The sequence below is a fragment of the Taurulus bubalis genome (genome assembly GCF_910589615.1).
Source record: "Taurulus bubalis genome assembly, chromosome: 9".
Taxonomy (NCBI): Eukaryota; Metazoa; Chordata; class Actinopteri; order Perciformes; family Cottidae; genus Taurulus; species Taurulus bubalis.
This window is the reverse complement of record NC_136597.1, coordinates 26,839,327-26,863,728: the sequence shown is the minus strand read 5'-3', so window position 1 is coordinate 26,863,728 and position 24,402 is coordinate 26,839,327. Positions and strand designations below refer to the sequence as shown.

General features: G+C 44.3%; 1 protein-coding gene across 1 annotated transcript in view; it reads right to left on the bottom strand.

The window, feature by feature from the left end:
* Positions 1-23,029, bottom strand: part of tmtc3 (transmembrane O-mannosyltransferase targeting cadherins 3) — a gene marked incomplete at its 5' end in the record, with an annotated part of 25,538 nt that extends 2,509 nt beyond the window's left edge. The window contains 13 exons of the mRNA XM_079223623.1: positions 1-1,011; positions 3,570-3,796; positions 4,917-5,086; positions 6,145-6,248; positions 7,134-7,245; positions 7,410-7,530; positions 8,592-8,740; positions 13,206-13,458; positions 15,874-16,046; positions 17,242-17,357; positions 19,042-19,141; positions 22,217-22,435; positions 22,841-23,029. The exon at positions 1-1,011 is cut by the window's left edge and continues 2,509 nt beyond it. Of these exons, the coding sequence (XP_079079749.1) occupies positions 155-1,011; positions 3,570-3,796; positions 4,917-5,086; positions 6,145-6,248; positions 7,134-7,245; positions 7,410-7,530; positions 8,592-8,740; positions 13,206-13,458; positions 15,874-16,046; positions 17,242-17,357; positions 19,042-19,141; positions 22,217-22,435; positions 22,841-23,029 (2,790 nt within the window). The 3' untranslated portion in view covers positions 1-154. The remainder of the gene's footprint in view (positions 1,012-3,569; positions 3,797-4,916; positions 5,087-6,144; positions 6,249-7,133; positions 7,246-7,409; positions 7,531-8,591; positions 8,741-13,205; positions 13,459-15,873; positions 16,047-17,241; positions 17,358-19,041; positions 19,142-22,216; positions 22,436-22,840) is intronic.
* Between the last annotated feature and the right edge of the window lie 1,373 nt (positions 23,030-24,402).

Below are 24,402 nucleotides of genomic sequence, written 5' to 3'. Positions count from 1 at the left end.
GGGGGGGTTGGAGGTGGGCATCCTGCAAAAACAAGTGAATAAATCAAAGCAACAAAATAAATGAAAATTGATTTCTAAAGGGGAGAATTGCAGTCTTACCCCCGGAGCGTTAAAGAGCTCTATAAAAGTAGTCCAGTTATAAATTACCACAATGTCAATCGCCACTTAATATGCGCTCGATCTCCTCTAGTCTCTTCAAGGCGGCGGCCCGTTTCTTCTCTATATCTTTAATCTCTTCGGTGGACTTACCCGTAGTCCGCTCGTCGGACTGGCTACCGTCCAGAGGCTCTGATTGGTCGGCGGCCACACCCCCGAGGTTCTCTGCAGAGGATATCCGTGCATTCTTCTCGCCCCCGGCCGGCTTCCCGACATCATCGGCGCCCCTCCCTTCCTCCTGGACCTCGGCGGCGGCCTCCTCCCCGACTCTCTCCTCCTCCTCCTCCTCCTCCACCGCCGGCGTAATCGGCTGCCCCGCCGCGCTCATGGCGGCCATCTTGCTTCGCACGATGCTCAGGTGGCGACGCACGTACTCCTCGTTGGGCGCCATGGCCAGCGTCTCCTCCAGGCAGCGGGCGGCGCGCGGCAGGTCGCGCTCCTCGAAGTAGACCACGCACAGGTTGTGCTTGCCCTGCACGTTGGTGGGGTCCATGCGCAGGATGCGCTCGAAGCAGGTCTTGGCGCCGCGCGTGTCCTTCTTGTGGTTCATGAGGATGTCGCCCTTCAGGATCAGGCCCTTGACGTGCTCCGGGTGGTGCCGCAGCAGCTCGTCCAGCGCCGGCAGGGCGTCCACCTCGCGCTTGGACTGCGAGTAGAGCAGCGCCAGGTTGAACAGGGCGCTGCGGAAGCCCGCCTGCAGGCCGATGGCTCTGCGCATCCACCGCTCGGCCGCCGCGTTCTGGTCGGCGTCCATGGCCAGCATGCCGAGGTTGAAGTAGCCGTTGGCGTCCTCGGGCTCCTCCTCCACGTAGATCAGGAAGCGGCGGTTGGCCTCGGGCCAGAACTTCGGCTCACCTGCCACGGAAAGCAAAGACATCATGTGACGCAGGGTTCACACATTCTGACCAGTGGATTTCCATGACTTTTAAATTGGAAAAGTTCCTTTTGAAAGTCTTCACTGCATGCGTAGTTAAAAGCACCCCAATTATCAACCAGGAAATCTTCTTCAGGTGACTGCAGAGAGAAAAGGGAATCATTTCAAGCATTCAAAATGCTAACATTTAAGAAACAGGGTTCATACACATGTTGACCAAAGGATTTCATGACTTTTCCATGACTTTAACCCAAATGTCCATGACAAACATTTAGTGAAGTCTGGGTGTAAACAGTAAAAAGTGAGTAAATGTAGTATTTAAACTAACAATGAGAACACAAAGCATACAGTAAACCTTAAATGACTCAAATGAATGAGACAATAGTTTGATTAAAAGAATAAACATTTATATAGATGCCTGTATGTATGCCTGCTTATATTCTGAGTCTTTCTTTTAAAAGCATATTCATTATTTCAAACTCAGCGTAAATGAACGACATGAACACATGAATATAACACATTTACATGAACACATGAATATAACACATTTACATGACTTTTACTACACTTTTGCGGTTTAATTTTTTTCAAGGACTTTTCCAGGTCTGGAAATAACCATTTTAAAACTCCATGACTCTTCCAGGTCCTCCATGAGCGTAAGAACCCTGATAATGTCATTTATTTATACACACACACACACACACACACACACACACACACACACACACACACACACACTTCGTTAAATACCATCTGCCACTGCAATTCAAAAACCTAGAGTTGAGGTTTAGGTATTTTTCCGCATCGATCTTGATTATTTAAAGTTCTCCCAAAGCCGGCCAACGACTGCTGGAGGCCGTCGATGAGTGAAAAGTGAAAAGTGAAAAGTGAACACACATGAAGGAGGAATGGGAGGAATGGGTTTGGTGCTCTGCCCACCTTTGAAAACACCCGCATTCACCTGCTGGAAATCAAAGTCACATGACCAACTAGAAGCGTCCAGAACGTCTGCAACGCGTTTGTGTGAGAGTTCCTTCATGGTCACGTGACCCTTTGCTGAACTTTGTAATCTGAGCTCGTAACAATGGACGACACAAATAGAGCGGCTAGAGAATGCTGTAAAAAAACAAACAATCATATCGCATGTAACTGTGATGTTTAGGTAGAGGAATCATCCGTCATCTCAGGATTAAAAACTGCCATTGAGGAGAATATGTCACAGAATGGGATACGCCCATTTAAAAGAACAAGGAAGTCTGCAGAAGGGAGGTTGCGCAATACTATTTGGTCATGTAGAAGGAACAATAATCTTTATGGATCATTAAGAATACATGTCACTTTTTCTTTTGAATGCTGGCACAGCCAAAGTGTTATAAACCCGCTTGATTGATGGCGTTGCAATGACAAATTAAAAAGGTTGACGGGTTACAGTCACGCTGAGATGAGCGCGCAGGGAAAAAGGAAAACGAGCTCCGTCAAGGTGAAGCATTGCCGTCGTGATGCCTCACCGCTTTGTGGGTTTCAGTTTCAGCCACCGTGGGTTGCAGATCACGACTAAATCACTCTTCCTGATGATGGCAACGCTGCAGTTTGCACACTGGATCGAACCTGCAGCAGGAATGCGCTCGCACGTGAGGTTGACAAAAGCGAAAATGACCCGTGGGTTGGAACGCTAACGCTAACGCTAACCCGCCAGTCAAAATCACCACAAATGTTTTTTTTAAGAAGTGCCCGAATTGTGCTTTCTATTAGCGAGTGGAGTCCAACTTTCACTCCAGCTGGAGACCGGCTTCGACTCAAAGCAGGGTTCGTGTTGACATATGATGACCAATGGGTTTCCATGACTTTTAAATTGGAAAGGTCATGGAATATACAGAACTCTGCAGTCTAAACCAAACCAAATGTGTTTGTAGAGTAGAGCGGAAGTTTAGAAAATACGTTTTTAATTTCTGTAACTTTTAAAGTCACTGGTTCCAGATTTACAAATGGAACGAATTGCTGGTTTTCTTAGTGACGAATAAAATGTAAACGTGGAAAAGAGGTTTCAGACGGACAGAAGAAACAAGCACTGCACGGACATCAACCAGCAGGGTTCATACACATGCTGACCAGTGGGTTTCATGACATTTCATGACTTTAAACTAAATGTCCATGAGCAAACATTTAGTGAAATCTGGGTGTAAACAGTAAAAAGTGAGTAAATGTAGTATTTAAACTAACAATGAGAACACAAAGCATACAGTAAACCTTAAATGACTCAAATGAATGAGACAATAGTTTGATTAAAAGAATAAACATTTATATAGATGCCTGTATGTATGCCTGCTTATATTCTGAGTCTTTCTTTTAAAAGCATATTCATTATTTTAAACTCAGCGTAAATGAACGACATGAACACATGAATATAACACATTTACATGACTTTTACTAAATTTAATTTTTTTCAAGGACTTTTCCAGGCCTGGAAATAACCGTTTTAAAACTAACTATTTTAAAACTAACTTTAAAACTCTCCATGAGCGTATTAACCCTCACTCACCGGACTCCTGCATGAGGAGGGCCGAGTTGAAGAGCGCCAGCTTGTGGCGCGGGTTCAGCTCCAGCGCCTGGTTGAAGTTCTTCAGGGCCTCCGCCGGGTCCTTCATCTCGATGTTGACGATGGCCAGGTTGTACCACAGGTCGGCGTTGGTGCGGTCCAGCTCCAGCGCCCGCAGGTAGGCGTCGCGGGCCTCCGTGAGCTTGTTCATCTTCAGAAGCAGCTCCCCTCTGCCGCACACGGGTCAAGAGAGTCCAGTTAAAGCGAAGCAATTACATCTTTTACTCGACTGATCAACATCACATGTTAAAACATCCAAGTTATGATACAATCATACATAATTAGTCATTATCTGCTAGCGATAACTTTCTTACAGACCTTATTGCAGAGAAGAAAGGGAAGATCAAAGACGGGATCTGAAGAGGACGTTACATTTAAATCCAATAATTTGTGCGCTATTTCCAGGGTTTTGAACTAATCAGTTGTTGTTTTGGAACCAACCTCCAAACTGTAGATATGTGACTCGTAGGGATCATGTGGAAGAAGCAGACGGAGCTGCGTGTTTTTGACTTTTGGCTATTGTTAGAATTTAGATTTTATTCCAAAGAGTTTGAGAAGAAAACTGTAAACAAGCCAAAATGATATATATCTTTTTTTTTCCCTTCTTTTTATTAAAATGTGTTTTAAAAACGGTTTGTATTACTTATTTGTAATGTGCTGTACTGTAGCTTTGTATTGTGTGTTCTTCCCACCACATATAATGTTGTATTGTGTATTTCATCCTGTACTGTTTGCTCTTGTTTTGTTTGTATGCTCCGTAAAGAGACTACAGGTGTGAATTAGCTGTAGCTAAAATCAGGTACAGTGCATCAAATGGTGACATTTATGTTTTAACTGTACATGGTCCCTTTTAAATAAAGATATATATATTAACTGAACTGTAACTGACTTAGTCGGGACAAGTAATGCGACAGCTCGGCTAAACTACAGGAGTCACACCTTCAATCCTGGAGTTAATCAAACAAAGATGATCACTGAAACTTGAACAGATGAATCCAACAGCAGCTCACACCTTCCCTGAATTAGAGTACGAATACTACAAACAACTATCAAGGACATGCGGGGGTGAGGTCAAATCCAACGCACAAGAAAGAGCGACAAGGCAGCGCACGCTCACTTTTAGGGGAAATATGTCTGTCCGTAGAATTACTAACAGCCTCATGTGTGACTCCACAAACCACAAGGCCCACGAAAGGCTTGTTTACAGTGATACAAAACTCCAATTGTTTCCCCCGTTTAAAAGTAAAAGGTGGCTGATATCTTCTGGGTGCAGAGCTAAGGGAAGCTTGCCTGCTGATGTAGGCCTGCTTGAAGTCCGGCCTCATGCTGATGGCCTGGCGGTAGAGCTGGTCGGCCTCCTCCAGCCGGGACTCGTTGGCCCGGATCAGATTGGCCAGGTTTATGTACACGTTCAGGTGGTTGGGAGCCACGCGCGTCGCGTACTTCTTCCCCGGGATAACCTGGCGAGCGACCGACAGAGGAGCCGTCGGATTAACGGAGAAACGGGTCCAATTACAAACATAAAAAACTCATTTTATGGGTTTATTGGCTCATTGTCCCAATTATGCGTAATGTGCCTAATAACTGTAATCTACCCGACGATTACCGATCCCGTTGTAGAGGCGGTTTTGTCGGTGGCGTTGAAATCGGCTGCTAATTTGGTGAAAGGACTGTTAACTCTGAACTAAACGTATTCAGCTGGGTGACACACACACACACACACACACACACACACACACACACACACACACACACACACACACACACACGCTCGCTAGAGACACGCCAGCATACTATGAAGTCACATCACACATGCTGCAAGTTGTGGAAGCGAAACTGAAACCAGTTGAACATAAATCAATGTTGGCTGCATCATCATCATTTAATACCGGGGGGATTTGTAGAAAAGCGGCGATGTAAAACGAGACAAAGCTCAGATCTTTTGAACAAAACGTCCAAAATTAAGCCACAGAAAAATAACCCGAAATGATCGTAACGCAGTAATTCACTGTCTAACAAAGACGAGGAGAATAAAACTGTAACTGGTGGTTTTAATAACCTTCAAGTCTCTGCACACATTTATTTATTTAGAAGAATATAATATTGTGGCTTTTTGGGGCGAAAAATCTACTAAACTGAAATCGCCCTGCAGCTTTAAATTCAGGTCATTCAGGTGTAACGTACTTTATTTAAAGCTTTCCGTTATGTATTTAACTTAATTTTTTATTTTATTTGAAATGAGAGCATGTATTTATTATTAGAGTATGTATTGTTTATAATTCATCCAGTTGAATTTGAAATCTGACAAATATTGTTGAGATAATGTTCAACTGAACTTCCTATATTTTTAATGACAGTTGTTGACTGCAGACACACACATACATAATTGTGATGTTCTGGACCTTTGCGTGCGTGAATTCTCTCTAACTGGACCTGGTTGAATTCTAATTGAATGCTGCTCTAGTTGTTGTGCGTCATGTGACCCGCCGCCATCAGGTGATGCAACGCGATGACGCACCTGTGGCATCAGGGACTTGGCGACCAAGTAGGCGTCTTCTGCCTCTCTGGATTTGTTCAGGTTCTTGTAGGTTCTGCCAACATTCATGTGAGCGCCAATGTCGTCTGTGGAAACATTGTGTGGAGATAAGAAACGGGAGAAAAGAACAATCATCTTCATGTTTCCGCCTTTGCTTTAACGTTCCACAAACAGGCTGAACTCCTCTTAAGTATAGATAATGAGGAATTAAACCGTCATGCTGTATTTTAAAGGAAAAAAAATGAAACTTCTGTTTTAAAAGAAGCAAAATAAACCCTTCTGGAAACCAGCAGAACTGGTGCTGGGTGATTACGCAGCAGGAAATGTGTTCTGGAGACGCTGGTAGAAGCTCAACTTGCCCTCACTGAACGTTTAACGTATCAAATTGAAATGTTAGTTTAGGTTTGTGAGGTGCATGTAGTCACGAGTTCATCCAACAATAAACCTTCTGTTCAATATCTCCATACTGAAACAACAGCACGTCACAAACCTCAGGGATCTAATGGAATTAGAGCAGAACAAGGAACTGACCTCTTTTTTTTTAAAGCAATAAAAAATGTGAGAATGTGTCGACATTCTTCCGATATCAAGAATCACACATCCAACGAAAATCCATGTCGTCGGGCTTCAAGTGATGTGTTTGTGTCTAGACCTGTCAATCACAGTAAGCCCGCCCTAAAGCCTGCATGTATGACCTCCTCTGACTAATGCACGAGCAAACAGTACGTTACAGCCGGGCTACTGCATTGTGGGCCTTTCCCTTGAGCTCCTGTTGATAGATGGAGCCCTTGCTTGCCTGGTCTGCTTCGATCTCACAAAGAACTGGGAGCGCATTCCATCGACAGGCAGTGTGCTGAGGTTCATTGGCGTATGACACAGATCCCCTTAAACCCGCTCCACAAGTCATTTAACGAGCCAGATGCCCTCGTTCGCATTTCCCAAATGTTAAAGCGTGGGCATCCGCGTCTTACCCGGCTGGACGCGAGTGGCCTGGAGGAAGTACTGCAGCGCCTCCACGTAGTTGTTCTGGTTCTCCAGAGCGTGGCCCACATTATTCCATAACTTGGCATTGTTCTTGTTGACCTGAATCGGCAGACAGTTTAAGAAACATGACAATAAGCTTGTTTGGTTTTGAGGCCTTTTTTTATCACGAGGGGATTTAAAGATTTGTTCCAACGCTGGAAACCAGCCAAGTCCCACTGGCGAGGCGGGAAAGATCCACTGGCAACGCCGTCTGTCCGGCTTACCTTCAGGGCGGAGGTGAACAGAGTGTATTCTGACTCCCAGTCCCAGTTCCTTTTGAAAGTCTTCACTGCATGCGTAGTTAAAAGCACCCCAATTATCAACCAGGAAATCTTCTTCAGGTGACTGCAGAGAGAAAAGGGAATCATTTCAAGCCTTCAAAATGAAACAGGGTTCATACACATTGTGACCAATGGATTTCCATGACTTTAACCCAAATGTCAATGACTTTAACCCAAATGTCCATGACTTTAACCCAAATGTCCATGACTTTAACCCAAATGTCCATGACTTTAACCCAAATGTCCATGACTTTTCCATGACTTTAACCCAAATGTCCATGACTTTAACCCAAATGTCCATGACTTTAACCCAAATGTCCATGACTTTAACCCAAATGTCCATGACTTTAACCCAAATGTCCATGACTTTAACCCAAATGTCCATGACTTTAACCCAAATGTCTATGACTTTAACCCAAATGTCCATGACTTTAACCCAAATGTCCATGACTTTTCCATGACTTTAACCCAAATGTCCATGACTTTTCCATGACTTTAACCCAAATGTCCATGACTTTAACCCAAATGTCCATGACTTTTCCATGACTTTAACCCAAATGTCTATGACTTTAACCCAAATGTCTATGACTTTAACCCAAATGTCCATGACTTTAACCCAAATGTCCATGACTTTAACCCAAATGTCCATGACTTTTCCATGACTTTAACCCAAATGTCCATGACTTTAACCCAAATGTCCATGACTTTTCCATGACTTTAACCCAAATGTCCATGACTTTAACCCAAATGTCAATGACTTTAACCCAAATGTCCATGACTTTAACCCAAATGCCCATGACTTTAACCCAAATGCCCATGACTTGAACCCAAATATATATATATTATATTATATATATATATATATATATATATATATATATATATATATATATGTCTGTATGTATGCCTGCTTATATTTTGAGTCTTTTTAAAAGCATATTCATTATTTCAAACTCAGCGTCATGAACACATGAATATAACACATTTACATGACTTTTACTAAACTTTAGGGATGTTAGTTTAAGAACCCTAAAGAAAGCCTTTAAAATCAATCGCTGTGACTTTAATACTCGTTTTAGTTCTTGCGGGTCAGAGTCATTACGTCCACGGCCGTCCAGCACTCACCCTTTCTGCGAGACGATCTTGAATCCATGAGCGACCAGAACACAGAAGCCCATGCTGGGAACGTAGAGGACCCGCTCCGCCACGACGAAGCCCACGGGGAAGAAGAGGTTGGACGCGGGAATGAAAGGCAGGACGATCAAAGACAGGGCCTGAAGGAGGAAGAACAGGAATTACTCTCTGCAGCTTGAATGCATTGTAACAACGTCGTTAAGTCAAACGCTTAAAGCCAATACAATGAGTCCACCTCGGCTGAAACGAGTAGTCAATTAACGGATTGGTTGATACACGTAGAATTCATCTGCAACTATTTTGCATATTTTCAGACTGAAGAATCTCTCAAATGAGACGATTGCAGCTGTTTTGTTGGACTTTTATGATTTTAGAGTGTTTATAATTAGGTTTCCTCTGGCTCTGGGAAACCATAGGAACTTAAAAACGTACAGAGACAAAAGCAGGGTTCATACACATGTTGACCAATGGATTTCATGACTTTTCCATGACTTTTAACCACATTTCCATGACTTTAAACCAAATGTCCATGACCAAACATTCAGTGAAATCTGAGTGTAAACAGTAAAAAGTGAGTAAATGTAGTATTTAAACTAACAATGAGAACACAAAGCATACAGTAAACCTTAAATGACTCAAATGAATGAGACAATAGTTTGATTAAAAGAATAAACATTTATATAGATGCCTGTATAGATGCCTGCTTATGTTTTGTGTCTCTTTTAAAAGCATATTCATTATTTCAAACTCAGCGTAAATGAACGTCATGAACACATGAATATAACACATTTACATGATTTTTACTAAACTTTTGTGGTTTCATTTTTTTCAAGGGCTTTTCCAGGCCTGGCAATAACCATTTTAAAACTCTATGACTTTTCCAGGTTTTCCATGACCGTAAGAACCCTGTATCAAGGTTCATTTATCACATTCCACCATAATTGAAATAATCATTTTGTCTCCGTCCCGGATCCGGCCTCTAAAGATGATGATTCAGCGGTTAAATCAGATACGAGAGTCGATATCTGTCCATCTCAGCGTGCGAGAAAAGAGCCGATGCCAGGAAGATACCACCCTGGATGGAGGTCGCTCGGTTTATACATACAGCGTCGGTGCAAATCAAAAATAAAATTCCAATCTATAGTTTATGCAGAGATCTGGACATTAAATGTGTGTGTGTGGGAGTTGCATGGTTGATATACGAAATAGTGGCAGGGGAAGTGGTGAGAACTGAGAAATAGTGACCTGTGTTCATATTACTTATGATTTATGCTCGTAATCTGTAAATGTATATGGGACCGGTCGGTTCAGCCTCCTCCCATCCCGACTGAAGACGATAGCGGCCGAAGATTAACCTCAGATGGAGAACGAGAACAATCCTCCCGGAGGAACCAACGGTAGAACTCTAATAATAATAATAATAATTAAATATGTACTTCTGCATTAAGCATAATTAACATACAGGGAATATACAGAACTCTGCAGTCTAAACCAAGATGATGATTTTTTGTAGAGTAGAGTGGAAGTTTAGAAAATACGTTTTTAATTTCTGTAACTTTTAAAGTCACTGGTTCCAGATTTACAAATGGAACGAATTGCTGGTTTTCTTAGTGACGAATAAAATGTAAACGTGGAAAAGAGGTTTCAGACGGACAGAAGAAACAAGCACTGCACGGACATCAACCAGCAGGGTTCATACACATGCTGACCAGTGGGTTTCATGACTTCTCCATGACATATTTTGAACGTCATGAACACATGAATATAACACATTTCGATGACTTTTCCAAAAAATGTGGGATTACATTTTTTTTTTCCAGGGCTGGAAATAACCGTTTTAAAATTCCATGGCTTTTCCAGGTTCTCCATGACCTCCATCTCCAAAAGCCCTGAACTTGGGCCCCAGAAAATTAATCCCAGCCTTGATATTGTTTAAAAGACAAAACAATTCAATGATGAATCAAATAAACAACCAGCATATTAATATGCATTGGTAGAAAAGGGAATTTCAGAGCAGACAACTGCCGTCTCAAACTATTTAGAGACGCATTCAGCTGCCGGCTTTGCAATAAAACTAAATAAACAAAACTAAGTGAGTAGACGAGGTCTGATATTGTTACGCAACACATTTTAAATGCTCTCGGCAAACCAGAACCAACAGGGCAAAAGGTCGTAACACGTATTTCGTGTTGATTTGTGGTCTCCCCCCTTTTCTCCACCGACGCTAAGAGCAACACTGTGAGGAAGTTCACCGACCTTAAAGTAAGGGAGCCACGGGCCTGTTGCGCAACGGACGCTAATTTGTTTCCCACAATGCACGAGTGGAAGCTTGTTTTTTAAAATCTCTTCATTTGTGCTGACAGATGCTGCCTATGTTTGTCATTACTTTCCTGGAGTTGGCTCAATAAGAAAAAACAACCATATATATGTTATTTATGATGTTCCGCGTGATCCAGGTTTTTTCCCCCTTAGGAATCCGACAATGCAATAAAAACCAGACCTTGAAGAACAAAGAGGAGAACCAACGGCGGAACCAGGATGCAGACTACAGTAGTACAATGAGTCGAGCGTGTAACTGTTCATTTTAGCATTCGGCTGAAATGCTCTGTGAGAAATAATAGAGCACGATTATCTGTAGTTTCTGTGACGAGGAGGACGTGGAACCGGGTTCTCTGCAGTTCCTTCAGGGTTCCCTCTCGAGAGGATCTCAGTGATGATCTCGCCGTACGCTCATCTGTTCCTCTCGGACTTAATAAGACGTGATGTCCACGGCTGCAACGCATCTATGAAAGCATCTCTTAAGCAGCACATTATTCTGAGTTTTGGCAACTTTAAGTGAAGTGATGTCATCCACCTGAACGGAACCGAGAGCCGCCTTTTCAAAACACTCTGAACCCTAATATGCCTTTTCAGATGGCGTTGTTTTCCATCTTTGGGAGCTCTGATAGACACCATAGTCGTTTAGGGAAAAGGAGGACGGTGAAATTAATTTCCAGGACATTCGTCTTTTTCTCATACATGTTTTTTTTTTCTTCCCATGACTGGAAAATGTGTGTTTCGCTGGTCACGCGTGAATTTATTGACCGCAAAATTATACTTTTCATTTGTGAACTATTTACATCCCACGAAGCTATTCAAGCAGAACCGTTTAGTTCAAAGTGAATAAGCCGATGTTAGCAATGAAAAAAGCCCCTCAGAGCACTCCTCAATAAAAACAAATTATTGTGTGCTAAGCCATATTTTCATACATCGTCCTTTGATACCGATACTAGCCAGGCAAGAACAAACGACTATAAAAGCAACTTTAATAATACAAAGTAAATAGTTTGGAATATACTGCCTATGTGGTGAGGCAGTGAACAAACATTTGAAGAAAGAACGGGACTACGATGTCCTCACAAAGAACATGTTGTTGTCGATAAAACAGCCAGAAGACAGGTGGTCCCAACCTCGTTTCAGCAAATGATCCCCAGTGCGGGTGGCGATAAACCTAAATATGCAGTATTGTTATGACTCGACTGGATGTCAGCAATGAAAAAAGCCCCTCAGAGCACTCCTCAATAAAAACAAAATATTGTGTGCTAAGCCATATTTTCATTAAAATGGGGTTGGACGTCATTTTGCAAAACAGTTTGTTCTTCGACCCTCGTTAGCCGATCATTAATCACCAGGTGCCGCCCAGCACCACTGCAGCGACGACCGACGCACAAACGGGTCCCAGCCATCATTTACCGCCAGCTGCAGTGTGTGACGGACGCATCGGGGCCCCGAGTCCGGTAGGTAGGTCAGTGTGCGTTGTTGTTCAGTTTCCTGAAGAGTCTCCGCTCCATCAATTACTTTGTCTGCCTGGTAGACTCTCCTGCTCAGCTTTTTACAGAAAATATTGCTTCAACAGATTTAGTTTGTAACTGATTTATGAATGATCAGGCACATTATTGTATTATCTGTTCAGGGTTAAGTGGTTAATTATGAACGCCGCTATGTCCATGTTTTTGTTTCTCTCCCCCCAGGCAATGTGCTTCACATTACCGTAAAAGTTGGGATACAAGCTCCTACTACGTTCAGTGGATGTCCCCGCTAGTTTTCCGCTGTAGCCAGCTAGCGCTGCTGCTAGCTCTCGCTAGCTCTCCGCAAACTCTCGCTAGCTCTCCGAAAGCTCTCCGCTAGCTCTCCGCAAGCTCTCCGCTAGCTCTCCGCAAGCTCTCCGCTAGCTCTCCGCTAGCTCTCCGCAAGCTCTCCGCAAGCTCTCGCTAGCTCTCCACAAGCTCTCCACAAGCTCTCGCTAGCTCTCCACAAGCTCTCGCTAGCTCTCCACAAGCTCTCCACAAGCTCTCGCTAGCTCTCCACAAGCTCTCCGCTAGCTCTCCGCTAGCTCTCCGCAAGCTCTCCACAAGCTCTCGCTAGCTCTCCACAAGCTCTCCACAAGCTCTCGCTAGCTCTCCACAAGCTCTCCACAAGCTCTCGCTAGCTCTCCACAAGCTCTCCACAAGCTCTCGCTCGCTCTCCGCAAGCTCTCCGCTAGCTCTCGCTAGCTCTCCGCTAGGCTTTTACGGTATATGAAGGATGCCGCTCCGTGACTGGTTGGGGGTTCGAGGGATCTCTCACCATGATGACGGTCCTGGCGGAGCTGGTTCTGTAGCGCAGGCTGTGGAAGGCCAGCAGGCCCAGCAAGGAGTAGAACCCCAGGGTGGCCAGGTTGCGGAGGTCCAGGGCCGACTCCACCAGGGGGATGGTGCCCATGGTCCAGTCGCAGCAGAGCTCAGACGGGTTCAGCAGAAGCCACGCATTCACCGGGAGCAGGTAGTTGAAGGTCAGCTGCCTCGTGGGCGTCGGGCTGACCGCCGCCGGGTTGTCAAACCTACGAGAGGACGCGGAACAAAAGGTCAAGAAAGCACGGGATGGGTAGCGCAGGAGGGGATGAAGATACAGTTTATGAGGGGAGGATAACTGACACTACAGAAGAAAGTGATGCAAATAATTTATTCCACTATAAACCAAATCTAATGATTTATTAGTTTTGAGAGGCCCTATATCTTTATGCATATACTGTACATCTTCCCAGAACATCTAATAAATCAGGAGGGCAACAAAGAGAAGAAACAGGAAAGAACCCCGTCTGTGATTTACAGTTTATATCATGTATTTATGTTCACGTCCGGGGCAAAAGACTGATGCATTTCATCATTTTTATATTGGATTTTGGAATCCATTGTAGTCTCCGTCATCAAGGCTAAATCTCCCCACTGCAACCCATAATCCCAACGAAACTAGTCGGGAGATGAGATCTCTTTTTTAAATAAGCCTGCAGCCGGGATCAGTGGCTGAACTCGTCCAGGTTCTCTCTTCAGCAACGCCAGAGGAAAAGGCCATAAGAGACTATTACTCCATTGAGAACGCACTTTGCTAATATCATTGACATTTTCCCATTGAGAAATGTGACGTGCGGAAAGTTACATCGTCCTTTGATACCGATACTAGCCAGGCAAGACCAAACGACTATAAAAGCAACTTTAATAATACAAAGTAAATAGTTTGGAATATACTGCCTATGTGGTGAGGCAGTGAACAAACATTTGAAGAAAGAACGGGACTACGATGTCCTCACAAAGAACATGTTGTTGTCGATAAAACAGCCAGAAGACAGGTGGTCCCAACCTCGTTTCAGCAAATGATCCCCAGTGCGGGTGGCGATAAACCTAAATATGCAGTATTGTTATGACTCGACTGGATGTCAGCAATGAAAAAAGCCCCTCAGAGCACTCCTCAATAAAAACAAAATATTGTGTGCTAAGCCATATTTTCATTAAAATGGGGTTGGACGTCATTTTGCAAAACAGTTTGTTCTTCGACCCTCGTTAGCCGATCATTAATCACCAGGTGCCGCCCAGCACCACTGCAGCGACGACCGACGCACAAACGGGTCCCAGCCATCATTTACCGCCAGCTGCAGTGTGTGACGGACGCATCGGGGCCCCGAGTCCGGTAGGTAGGTCAGTGTGCGTTGTTGTTCAGTTTCCTGAAGAGTCTCCGCTCCATCAATTACTTTGTCTGCCTGGTAGACTCTCCTGCTCAGCTTTTTATAGAAAATATTGCTTCAACTTTAATAATACAAAGTAAATAGTTTGGAATATACTGCCTATGTGGTGAGGCAGTGAACAAACATTTGAAGAAAGAACGGGACTACGATGTCCTCACAAAGAACATGTTGTTGTCGATAAAACAGCCAGAAGACAGGTGGTCCCAACCTCGTTTCAGCAAATGATCCCCAGTGCGGGTGGCGATAAACCTAAATATGCAGTATTGTTATGACTCGACTGGCGAGTTTCCCTCCAGACAATCCGGAGACGGCTGGAGGGATTAGCGCATCTCGGCTAATTGTCTGAAATCTTATCTTTTTAGTCATCAAGTGCCATCAGGTTGAGTCTGAGAGGAATCCTGCACAGACCATTTAAAAATAAAAATGGTTTAGACTTAATCCAATGAACCCGTTAGCATTAGCCCACTGACAGCGTGTTCTGGTCACGTCATTAATTAAGAGGAAAATACTCCGATTAATTTTATTATCCACAGCAGGACAATTGTGATATTGCAGCAGAGTATAGCGGAGTATAGAAAGATGCAGAAATAAATAATAGGAGGCAAGTGAACTAGAATAAAGGACGTGGTATTAATATAATAGACTCTAATGCAAGAGTCAATGTGACATTAACTTAATATATTATCGGCTTGTGCATTATGTCTTGAAGGTAGAATTCACATATTTTCAGCCTTGGATATAGAGTGAAAAACACCTGCAGCTGATGTTCTCTGTGCCACGGTGACGTCAAGTATTTAGGGAGAGAAATAACTAGTAAACAACATCCATCAGCAGAAGGAAGTCAGAAGGGAAGATGTTCTACTTTAATAAAATAAAGACATTATATAAACTTACATAATCGGAAATAAAGAACCTAGGAGTAGTAATAGACTGTATTCCACGGTCCCTTGAGCATCTACAAATGTCTTTTCCTTCCAGCTGCAGAGAGAACTCGCCCAAATTGGAGATTAAAGTACAACGCACTAAAGAAACAATCAAAACATTCACATCTCGCCTTTGAAGCCTTAAATACTGTGAGGCTTTACGTTTATTTGATTTGTAAAATCACTGTAAAGCCAACGGAGTCGACAGAGAGACGCCAGCTTCGACGGCTGAAATGCAATTTAAGCGTTTTGCCGCTGCTGAAGAGATGGTGGTGATGATGATGATGATGATGATGATGATGATGTTGTGTACCTGGTGAAGACCGGGAGCTGGGACTGGATGACCTGCACCCTGACGATGACGAGCAGCAGGGTGCTGATGACGAGGACGATGAGCTTCAGCAGAGTTTGCAGGACGGCGTACGGGAAACCGTCTTTACCCTGCAGGACCTGGCGCAGGGTGTTCAGCAGCATGGGCAGCGTGAACTGAGGGGAGGAAGCAGGGGCGGGTCAACTAGACAGTGGGGCGCTTCAACTCAGACAGTGGGGTGGGTCAACTCAGACAGTGGGGCGCTTCAACTCAGACAGAGGGGCGGGTCAACTAGACAGTGGGGCGGGTCAACTCAGACAGTGGGGCGCTTCAACTCAGACAGTGGGGCGCTTCAACTCAGACAGTGGGGCGGGTCAACTCAGACAGTGGGGCGGGTCAACTCAGACAGTGGGGCGGGTCAACTCAGACAGTGGGGCGGGTCAACTCAGACAGTGGGGCGGATCAACTCAGACAGTGGGGCGGATCAACTCAGACAGTGGGGCGCTTCATCTCAGACAGTGGGGCGCTTCAACTCAGACAGTGGGGTGGGTCAACTCAGACAGTGGGGCGCTTCAACTCAGACAGAGGGGCGGGTCAACTAGACAGTGGGGCGGGTCAACTCAGACAGTGGGGCGCTTCAACTCAGACAGTGGGGCGGGTCAACTCAGACAGTGGGGCGGGTCAACTCAGACAGTGGGGCGGGTCAACTCAGACAGTGGGGCGGATCAACTCAGACAGTGGGGCGGATCAACTCAGACAGTGGGGCGCTTCATCTCAGACAGTGGGGCGCTTCAACTCAGACAGTGGGGCGCTTCAACTCAGACAGTGGGGCGGGTCAACTCAGACAGTGGGGCGCTTCAACTCAGACAATGGGGCGCTTCAACTCAGACAGTAGGGCGCTTCAACTCAGACAGTGGGGCGGGTCAACTCAGACAGTGGGGCGCTTCAACTCAGACAGTGGGGCGCTTCAACTCAGACAATGGGGCGCTTCAACTCAGACAGTGGGGCGCTTCAACTCAGACAGTGGGGCGCTTCAGACGCACAGAGGACTGACATATTTTGATGGTAAACATTTTTTGTATCTATTTTGCTATGCTATTAACGTATATGTGTATATATACGTTACGTTTGATTATATTTATCAAAGCCAAAAACAGGAAAAACTGAACTAATCGTCACGGGTCTTGAACAGATTATTTGTGAAGAATCCTTCAGTCAGGAAAAAAACAAAATCTAAGTTTAATTAATTAATAAAAAAAAGGCCAGAAAACGCCTTGAAACTGCTCGGGGTTCGTTCAGAACCAGCAGACATGCTAATCCTGGTGGCAGCTGCTTGTTAACACGGACGGCGTTTCGGAGGCGGCGCCTTACCCCTTGTGCCACAAACACTTCGTGGACGCAGCAGATGCCGATGACGGTGATCCCCTGCTCCTTGCACAGCGTCGCCGCCGCCACGAGGACGACCGTCAGCGCGATGGGAGCCCAAACTAGAAATACAGAAATAAAGAATATGCACAAACAGCCGGATACAAAACCTCCTACATTATATACAAAGAGGGGAAAACTCTCTGGACAGATTTCTGTGAAGATGCCGTGTCAAATCGGGAAATATCACAGTGATGCATTTGCCCTTCACGGATGAAATAACACTGTAACTGTAAAAAAAAAAAAAAAAAAAGTATTGTGGGCATTGTCAATCATTACAGGGGAATGGAAGCTATATGGATATGTATTTTGCACCGTGTGTCAAAGTGAAACACCATTACGCAACCCCCGAAACCCCAGTGCTATTTATACCACGTTGTCCAATTAAGGGGCGACAACCCGGTCACACACACTTTGATATGTTTGACTTTGTAACTTATGGCGCTTCCTGAACGGACCGTGGGCTTCAGTCTCAGTGAGGCCCATTAAGGAAGGAGGAGCATTTTCTGCCTTTTCAAGTCCTTCACAGATAACAGTCAGGCAGGCAACCCACACACACTTACAAGCCAGAGGAATGAACACACGTTGAAACCAGAGCCTGACCGATTTCCCCAATTTCAGCTTATCATCGATCTACGATATGGTATCTGTGAACCTTTATGACCGATAAGAGACCAGAAATGGCAGCACAGAAATGCAAAAGATAACTTCTTGGAGAAACAGTATTGCCATGTCGGACAAGTTATATTTAGATTCTGAAATAACCTAATTTAAGGGATCCTTAGCATTGTTGGTATGACAGTATTGGTGGGGCTGTAGTTAAAACTAAACAAGTCAATCCCACAGCTTGTTCTCATGGCTCATGAGCTTAAATTGTGAAATGGGGCGAACAAAGAACGAGAGCAATACAATGTGAATCCACTTAACGGTTTATGGGCCTCCATTATAGATGCTTACCGCATGTTGCAGTAAAAAGGAACTACAAAAAGGAACTAATGCAGCATGGAGATTTTCCTCAGGGTGCAATTATAGAAATAAATCCTCGCAGGTGTTTTATTTTTTTACGACGACAAACCACAACAAATCGCCGTGCTACGGGTTCCAGAGCACGGAGAACCGCGAACAAGCGGCCAGCATAGCGACCACACGCAGACAACAGGTGCGTCCGGATCAGACGTCTGAGCGACGAGGACCGTAACGCCGTCATCATCATCATCATCATCATCATCATCGTTATGGTCAACCTCAGGCCACGGGCGCGCTTTTGAACGATTCCATTTTAATCTCCCTGAGCTGCCGAGCGGCCAGGAGCTCCTGGAGCCTGACATCGTCGCCACGAACCTCCTTATTCACACAAACATTCGACTGCTGACTATTACTGCTTATGAATGAATGAATGAATGAATGAATGAGGAGGAGGAGGACCACCAATTAATCAGAAATACACTATACTTTGCTAATGTGGTAAATGACTATTCTGAAATATATTCTTCTTGTCGTGCAGTTAAAAGTGGGAATTTTGGAGGGTGTGTCCCGCGTCTGTTCAGTGTTTGCAATAATGTCTTAATGGAGGAAAATGAATCCAGCACGTCTTGTTCATGAGACGTAGTTACTAGTTAGGGGGGAATGGTGACCAGTTAGGGGGGAATGGTTACTAGTTAGGGGGGAATGGTGACTAGTTAGGGGGGAATGGTGACTAGTTAGGGGGGAATGGTTACTAGTTAGGGGGGAATGCGAGAGACGTACCGATGGAGTGGTCTGCGCTGGTTGACTTTGTGTAGGCCAGGAAAGCAGCCAGGAGAAAGATTGAAGAAAGAAGTTCAGCTCTGCCGACCACACCGGTGACCTGACGAGAAAGAAGAGAATGAAGCGACAACAGTCAGTACGGCTGCAAACCCCCCATCTATAAATGATCAGGCTGTTTACAACGGCAGGGAGCATTATGGGGGCATCCGGACCCCATAATGCTCCCTGCCGTTGTAAACAGCCTGGAAGTTATTTTTGAGCCGACAGGAAACAATTGCTGATGATGCGTTTGCTCGTAAACGTGCAAAGTGAGATGTGTTTGTAGTTAGATGTACTACTGCGAGTATGTTGAGGATAAATTCCGGCTTTGTGACTAATCTGCGGTTTGTTTTAATCTCCGGCTAACGCTTTACATGTGTTTTTATTGTGATGTCAAGTCTCAGATTTAGGAAGATTGTCTTCATCAAAACCAAAGTCGGCGTCGGCTTCGGCGCTTCCCTGCCAACACGCGAGCGCTTCTCTCCAGGGTTCAAGCAACCGCCGCAGATAAACCCTCCAGTACCTCGAGGAAACAACAACAGAGAATTCCTCGCCGTTCTCCTCTCTTTGAGAACGCTACGTGTGTTCTGCGATTGGCAGGAACCAGAGTGTTGAAGCCCTGAATCCAGTTGTGAAAACAGGTCTAGTCGGGGGGGGGGGGGATCTTCTCAGCGGACGACGACACGTCTCTGTGAAGCAGCCTCTCTCTGACATTCACGCCTGTCATGTTGTGTAAATGATGACTGCCCTCGTGTGGAAGAAATAACATTCACACTTCATCTACACACCACACACACGTCTGTCGATTGAGATGGGAGATGTGGATTGAACATCAACGCCGCACAAACACCGACCTGCTCTCTTATGAAAACATAAAGCCTCTGTGCTGCGTCCACAGTCTTAGTTTGAGAACACCGGTGGCTTTTACACATATTAAAAAGTACAGAGTTATTGAAATAAGTACAGAGCTACTTCATGCTATCATTTCATCACAGCGGCCTTCATAACTTAAAACGCTGATTCGCTCACATAACATCTTTTTTTTTTTAAGAAGGAGAAAATAGATTCAGATGTAACAAGGAAGTCTGATCCAATCCATTTTGGTTTGTTGTGCGTGTGTGTGTGTGTGTTTGTTGTGGTGCAGTGTTTTCCCAGTACTGCCATTTTAGAGCCTTAATATACCGTGGAGCACACTAAATGATTTGATAAGGTAATACTTATAAACCTGAAGTCCCCATTCAAAAAGACTGATAAAAAAAAGAAGAAAAAAACTGAGAAGACACGGGACACACAGGGACCCTTTGTACGCACTTATCATGAAGGGACCTTCAGTGCTTGGAGCATAACTCAAAAACAAATGATCCGTTCAGAGGGAGAGATTCCAGACGGCGATAACATGAAGGGCATTCGCTGGACTAACTCTAAAGGCTCATTTGTGAGGCAAATTGTTTCCATTCATGAAGTCTGAGAGACTCTGCATAGATTAGAGAACACCGTGAGGAAGAGCGGTGCATGCTGTGTAACAGTAGCGCTCCGCCGCGAGAAGCAGAGTGTTTTCTTTGTTTTTTTTCTCCTACTCTTGTCAGGCCCTGTCTGGTCATCAGTTCAGCTGTGTTGAATAGGATGAATTACACGCCCTAATTGGGGGAAGAGGTTATTTCAGACGCTTCAAGACCAGAACAAGATCAAGTTCAGATGATAAACAATAAGCAAAAAGCTTTTTTTGGGGTTTCCGATCGCGTTCAATGACCTCGATGGTCCCGATAACATTCACGCCGAGCGGCTGGAACAACTAACTTTCCATTCAGTGGAGGAAAACAACGTCCGTAGTCGGAAGTAGAGGCCTGATAATCGTTGCTGTAGTAACAGAAGGGGGTTTAAATGACAGTTAACGGTAACTTGAGTTGACTTAATCCCGTTATAAGAGAGTTAAAAGCACGCATGGAAACGCAGTCCACAGCGGGACGGGATGTCTTGGAGGCCGTGGTCAAAGCCGGTCAGGCCGTGAGGGGCGGGGCCTAACAACAAGCCACACAGGGAGTCGTCCACCATACTATTTACTGTCACTCTTTTTTACGTCATAAAAACATTGTGATCAGGATTTGTTCAACCCAATTTAAGCTCAGGTTGAATGTTAAAGTCAAACAGAGGAGTGGTTCACTGCTTTGTGTGGACGGTGGCACGGCAAGACCATCCGTCTGCCGCTTTCAATGTACTTATAACTCAATGTACTTATAACTCAATGTACTTATAACTCAATGTACTTATAACCTCCGGTTTGATGGACATCTGGGGAAGGAGCCTCCATTTAGAGCTTTACTTATAAATGCTTGGTATTTCCTGCCTAGGAGCGAAGAAGTCATATGCTACTTCTTAAAAAAAACAAAAAAAAAACAGTACATGACCCCACGCTGCACTGGTGGAAACTAAAAAAGTCCAGCCCACAAAGCCCATTCATTAAAAACAATAACTAACAGCCAATATTGCCTTATTTTTATACATGTTTTACCTTAAGTTTATTGTTATTCTGTGTGTTAGGAGGATTTAGCAAAATAAGCGTTTCATTGTATAGAATAACTGTCTGTTATGTGTGCATATGACAATAAAAATATCTTGAATCTTGTCTGCACACTGCCGTTTAAAAGTTTGGGATCGCCTGCCACAGAAGCTTGATTCATTGTGACTACTCTTTGTTTTTTAATTGTCTTTCGTGCTGGAGACGTGGATCCATCTTAACAACAGAAAACAACTAAAATAATCTGTAAATTTCGCATCAAAAGTGTGCAGATTTAAATAACAGGATACAGTATCGGTGTCAAGTGCAAGATTGATATTACAAGCTGGAACATGGGAACAGCATTCTCCCCTTTCATCTAAAATTGTGGGGACATCCGCTCAAAGATGTCATTATTTAAATCTTCTTCTTCTTTTGAGCCCAAAACTATTTAAAATGTAAATAGTACTTTTGTTATCTGAATTCTACTCTTTTGTCTTTGTTTTGTACTATTGAAGGAAAGAAGAAGAGAAACATCAATATATCAGGTATCCGGTAAAGTTATTAACGGCGGCGTGAAGTTATTTTCTGCCGTTACATTACACAACATACATTGCCTTGACCCAGTGCGTGTATACTTACAGCTTCAGTGTGGATGGGGTGCACCGCAAACAGCAACGCCGCCACCAAGCTGGAGGTCTTGTCCAGGAACAGTCGGCACACTCGCAGGAACAGCACGCAGACCGCGGCGTGCAAAACGACGTTGAGCAGGTGGTAGGAAGCCGCGCTCAGCTCGCTGAAGATGTAGTTCAGCCGAAAGGTGAGAACGGTCAGCGGCCGGTACGACTTGTGGCTCCTCTCCTGTAGTTGAACGAGCACAATATCTCAGTTGACGGACATTAAACAACCTTCAAAGAGTTTTTGCTGTAATCTAAATTATACTACTAGTACTAGACTACTGTGATAAAAACATAGCAGCGCTGGTGATGATATTGACATTTCTTACGACCGGCAGCCTCTTGGTAAAAGCGTAGCACCCACCCATCGGTTCCCCCTCAGGTAATCACCGTAGTTTGTACCGTTAGCGGTTGAAGCACCGTTATCTACGAGTTGCCGGTTTTTAGAGCAATCAAAATGTTCCCAATCTTAGCAATTTTAAAGTCAAGTGAATATGAGGAGGTTGCAAATGAAGTTTGAGACATGCCACAGTGTAAAATAAAAGTAATTCTGATAAACCACAGAGGTGCATCATAGACCGTGAGTTACCTCAGCCATGGGTGTTCCCCAGAAGTCATTGAGGAACAGGTTGCGCAGAGAGGTCGCGGGCCGCAGGTCCTTGTTGTCAAGGATTGCCGAGACGTCATCAAACACAAAGCCACATGACACACTGTTCCAGTAACACCCCACCACCAGTCCAGTCAAAAGTAAAATCTCCTTCCATGACACGACAGCCATGGCCGACCAAAGCCGTCATTGATCACTGTGCAGGAAGACAAAGGGGTTTGACAGACATTCAAATGAGCAGACAATGAGCATGCAGCGGGAACTTGTAGATTGGTTATCGATTGGACTCAAATTAAATCATTCAATCATACAGACAATGCTTGGTCGGGCAAGATTACGAAACCTCATATAGGAAGCATGTTACAGCAAGTAATGACCATGTTTGTTTTTTTGTACTGCTCTTATGTAGATTCCTTGTCACAATTCTCAATACTCACCGTTATGGTGGTTTAAGCCCTGTGGTGGTAACACCCTCACTTTTAGCACTCTTATAATCTGCCAGCCTGTTTAGGTTTAGGGATAGACAGCTTTATTAATCCCCAATGGAGAAACTCGTTTGTCACTAAAAACGTCTACAGACAACAATAGAGTCATACAGTCAACAATAGGCACAGTGCACAACAGACAAGACACATTACAGAGATTAAATAACACCAGAATGCCATATGAGACATGATTGACATCAGAAAGATGCTAAATATAAAAACCACAGTTAATTTCGGGTGGTTTTATTCTAGTTTCGAATGCTGGAGTATAATCTGGCAGATGAATTACCCGACAAGTATAACTACAGCCCACATGCCGATGACTTTACAGTAACAGCTGGCTGCAAAAAAAAAGAGGAGCAAAAGCAGTGGAGGGTGGACCGTCACAGCTATCAAGAACATTATGCAAGTTAACACTATCCTCTTTTACATAGCTATCCAAGGGCAGGCATTGGGTCAAACGAATGAAACCCACGTTGCTATCGCGGTAATATAAAAGTAGAAAAACAGCACCCAAAATAGCAATTTCTGTCCGGCTGCTGCAGCATATCATTTAGCTAGCGATAAAGCAGCTAGCTAGCGCTAACCAGGTTGATAGCAGTCTTTGAGACGGATAAGATGGCGTTGAAGGACTTTTTTTATTTGTATTTCCTACCTACCGTGTCTATAAAAAGGGCGAACGGTGACTGCAGAGGTGATATCAGACACTCTGAATGCTTTAACAGCTAGCGTTACACAGAATCCCGATAGAGGTGCTCCACTTGTGAAATGCTAACGGTTGCCCCGACGCGTCATCACTATCACTTCCGGGTTCAGAGGTGAGCGCGCGAGTTAAAATGTCAGCCCGGGACGGACTCGTTGTTTACGTGACTGATGCGAAACTGTTAAAAATGCGAGTAATGAGTGCTTTGTTGTGACTCTTAGCTCCGTCGTTGCTCTACAGTTTGTTTAACTAAGTGTCGACTAGTCGTGTTTTTACTCGCTCTATCTCCTTGTGGACTATCTTAATTAGCTAGCTAACGCTAACGAAGTGACTGCTGCTATTTTGTTAATTTATTT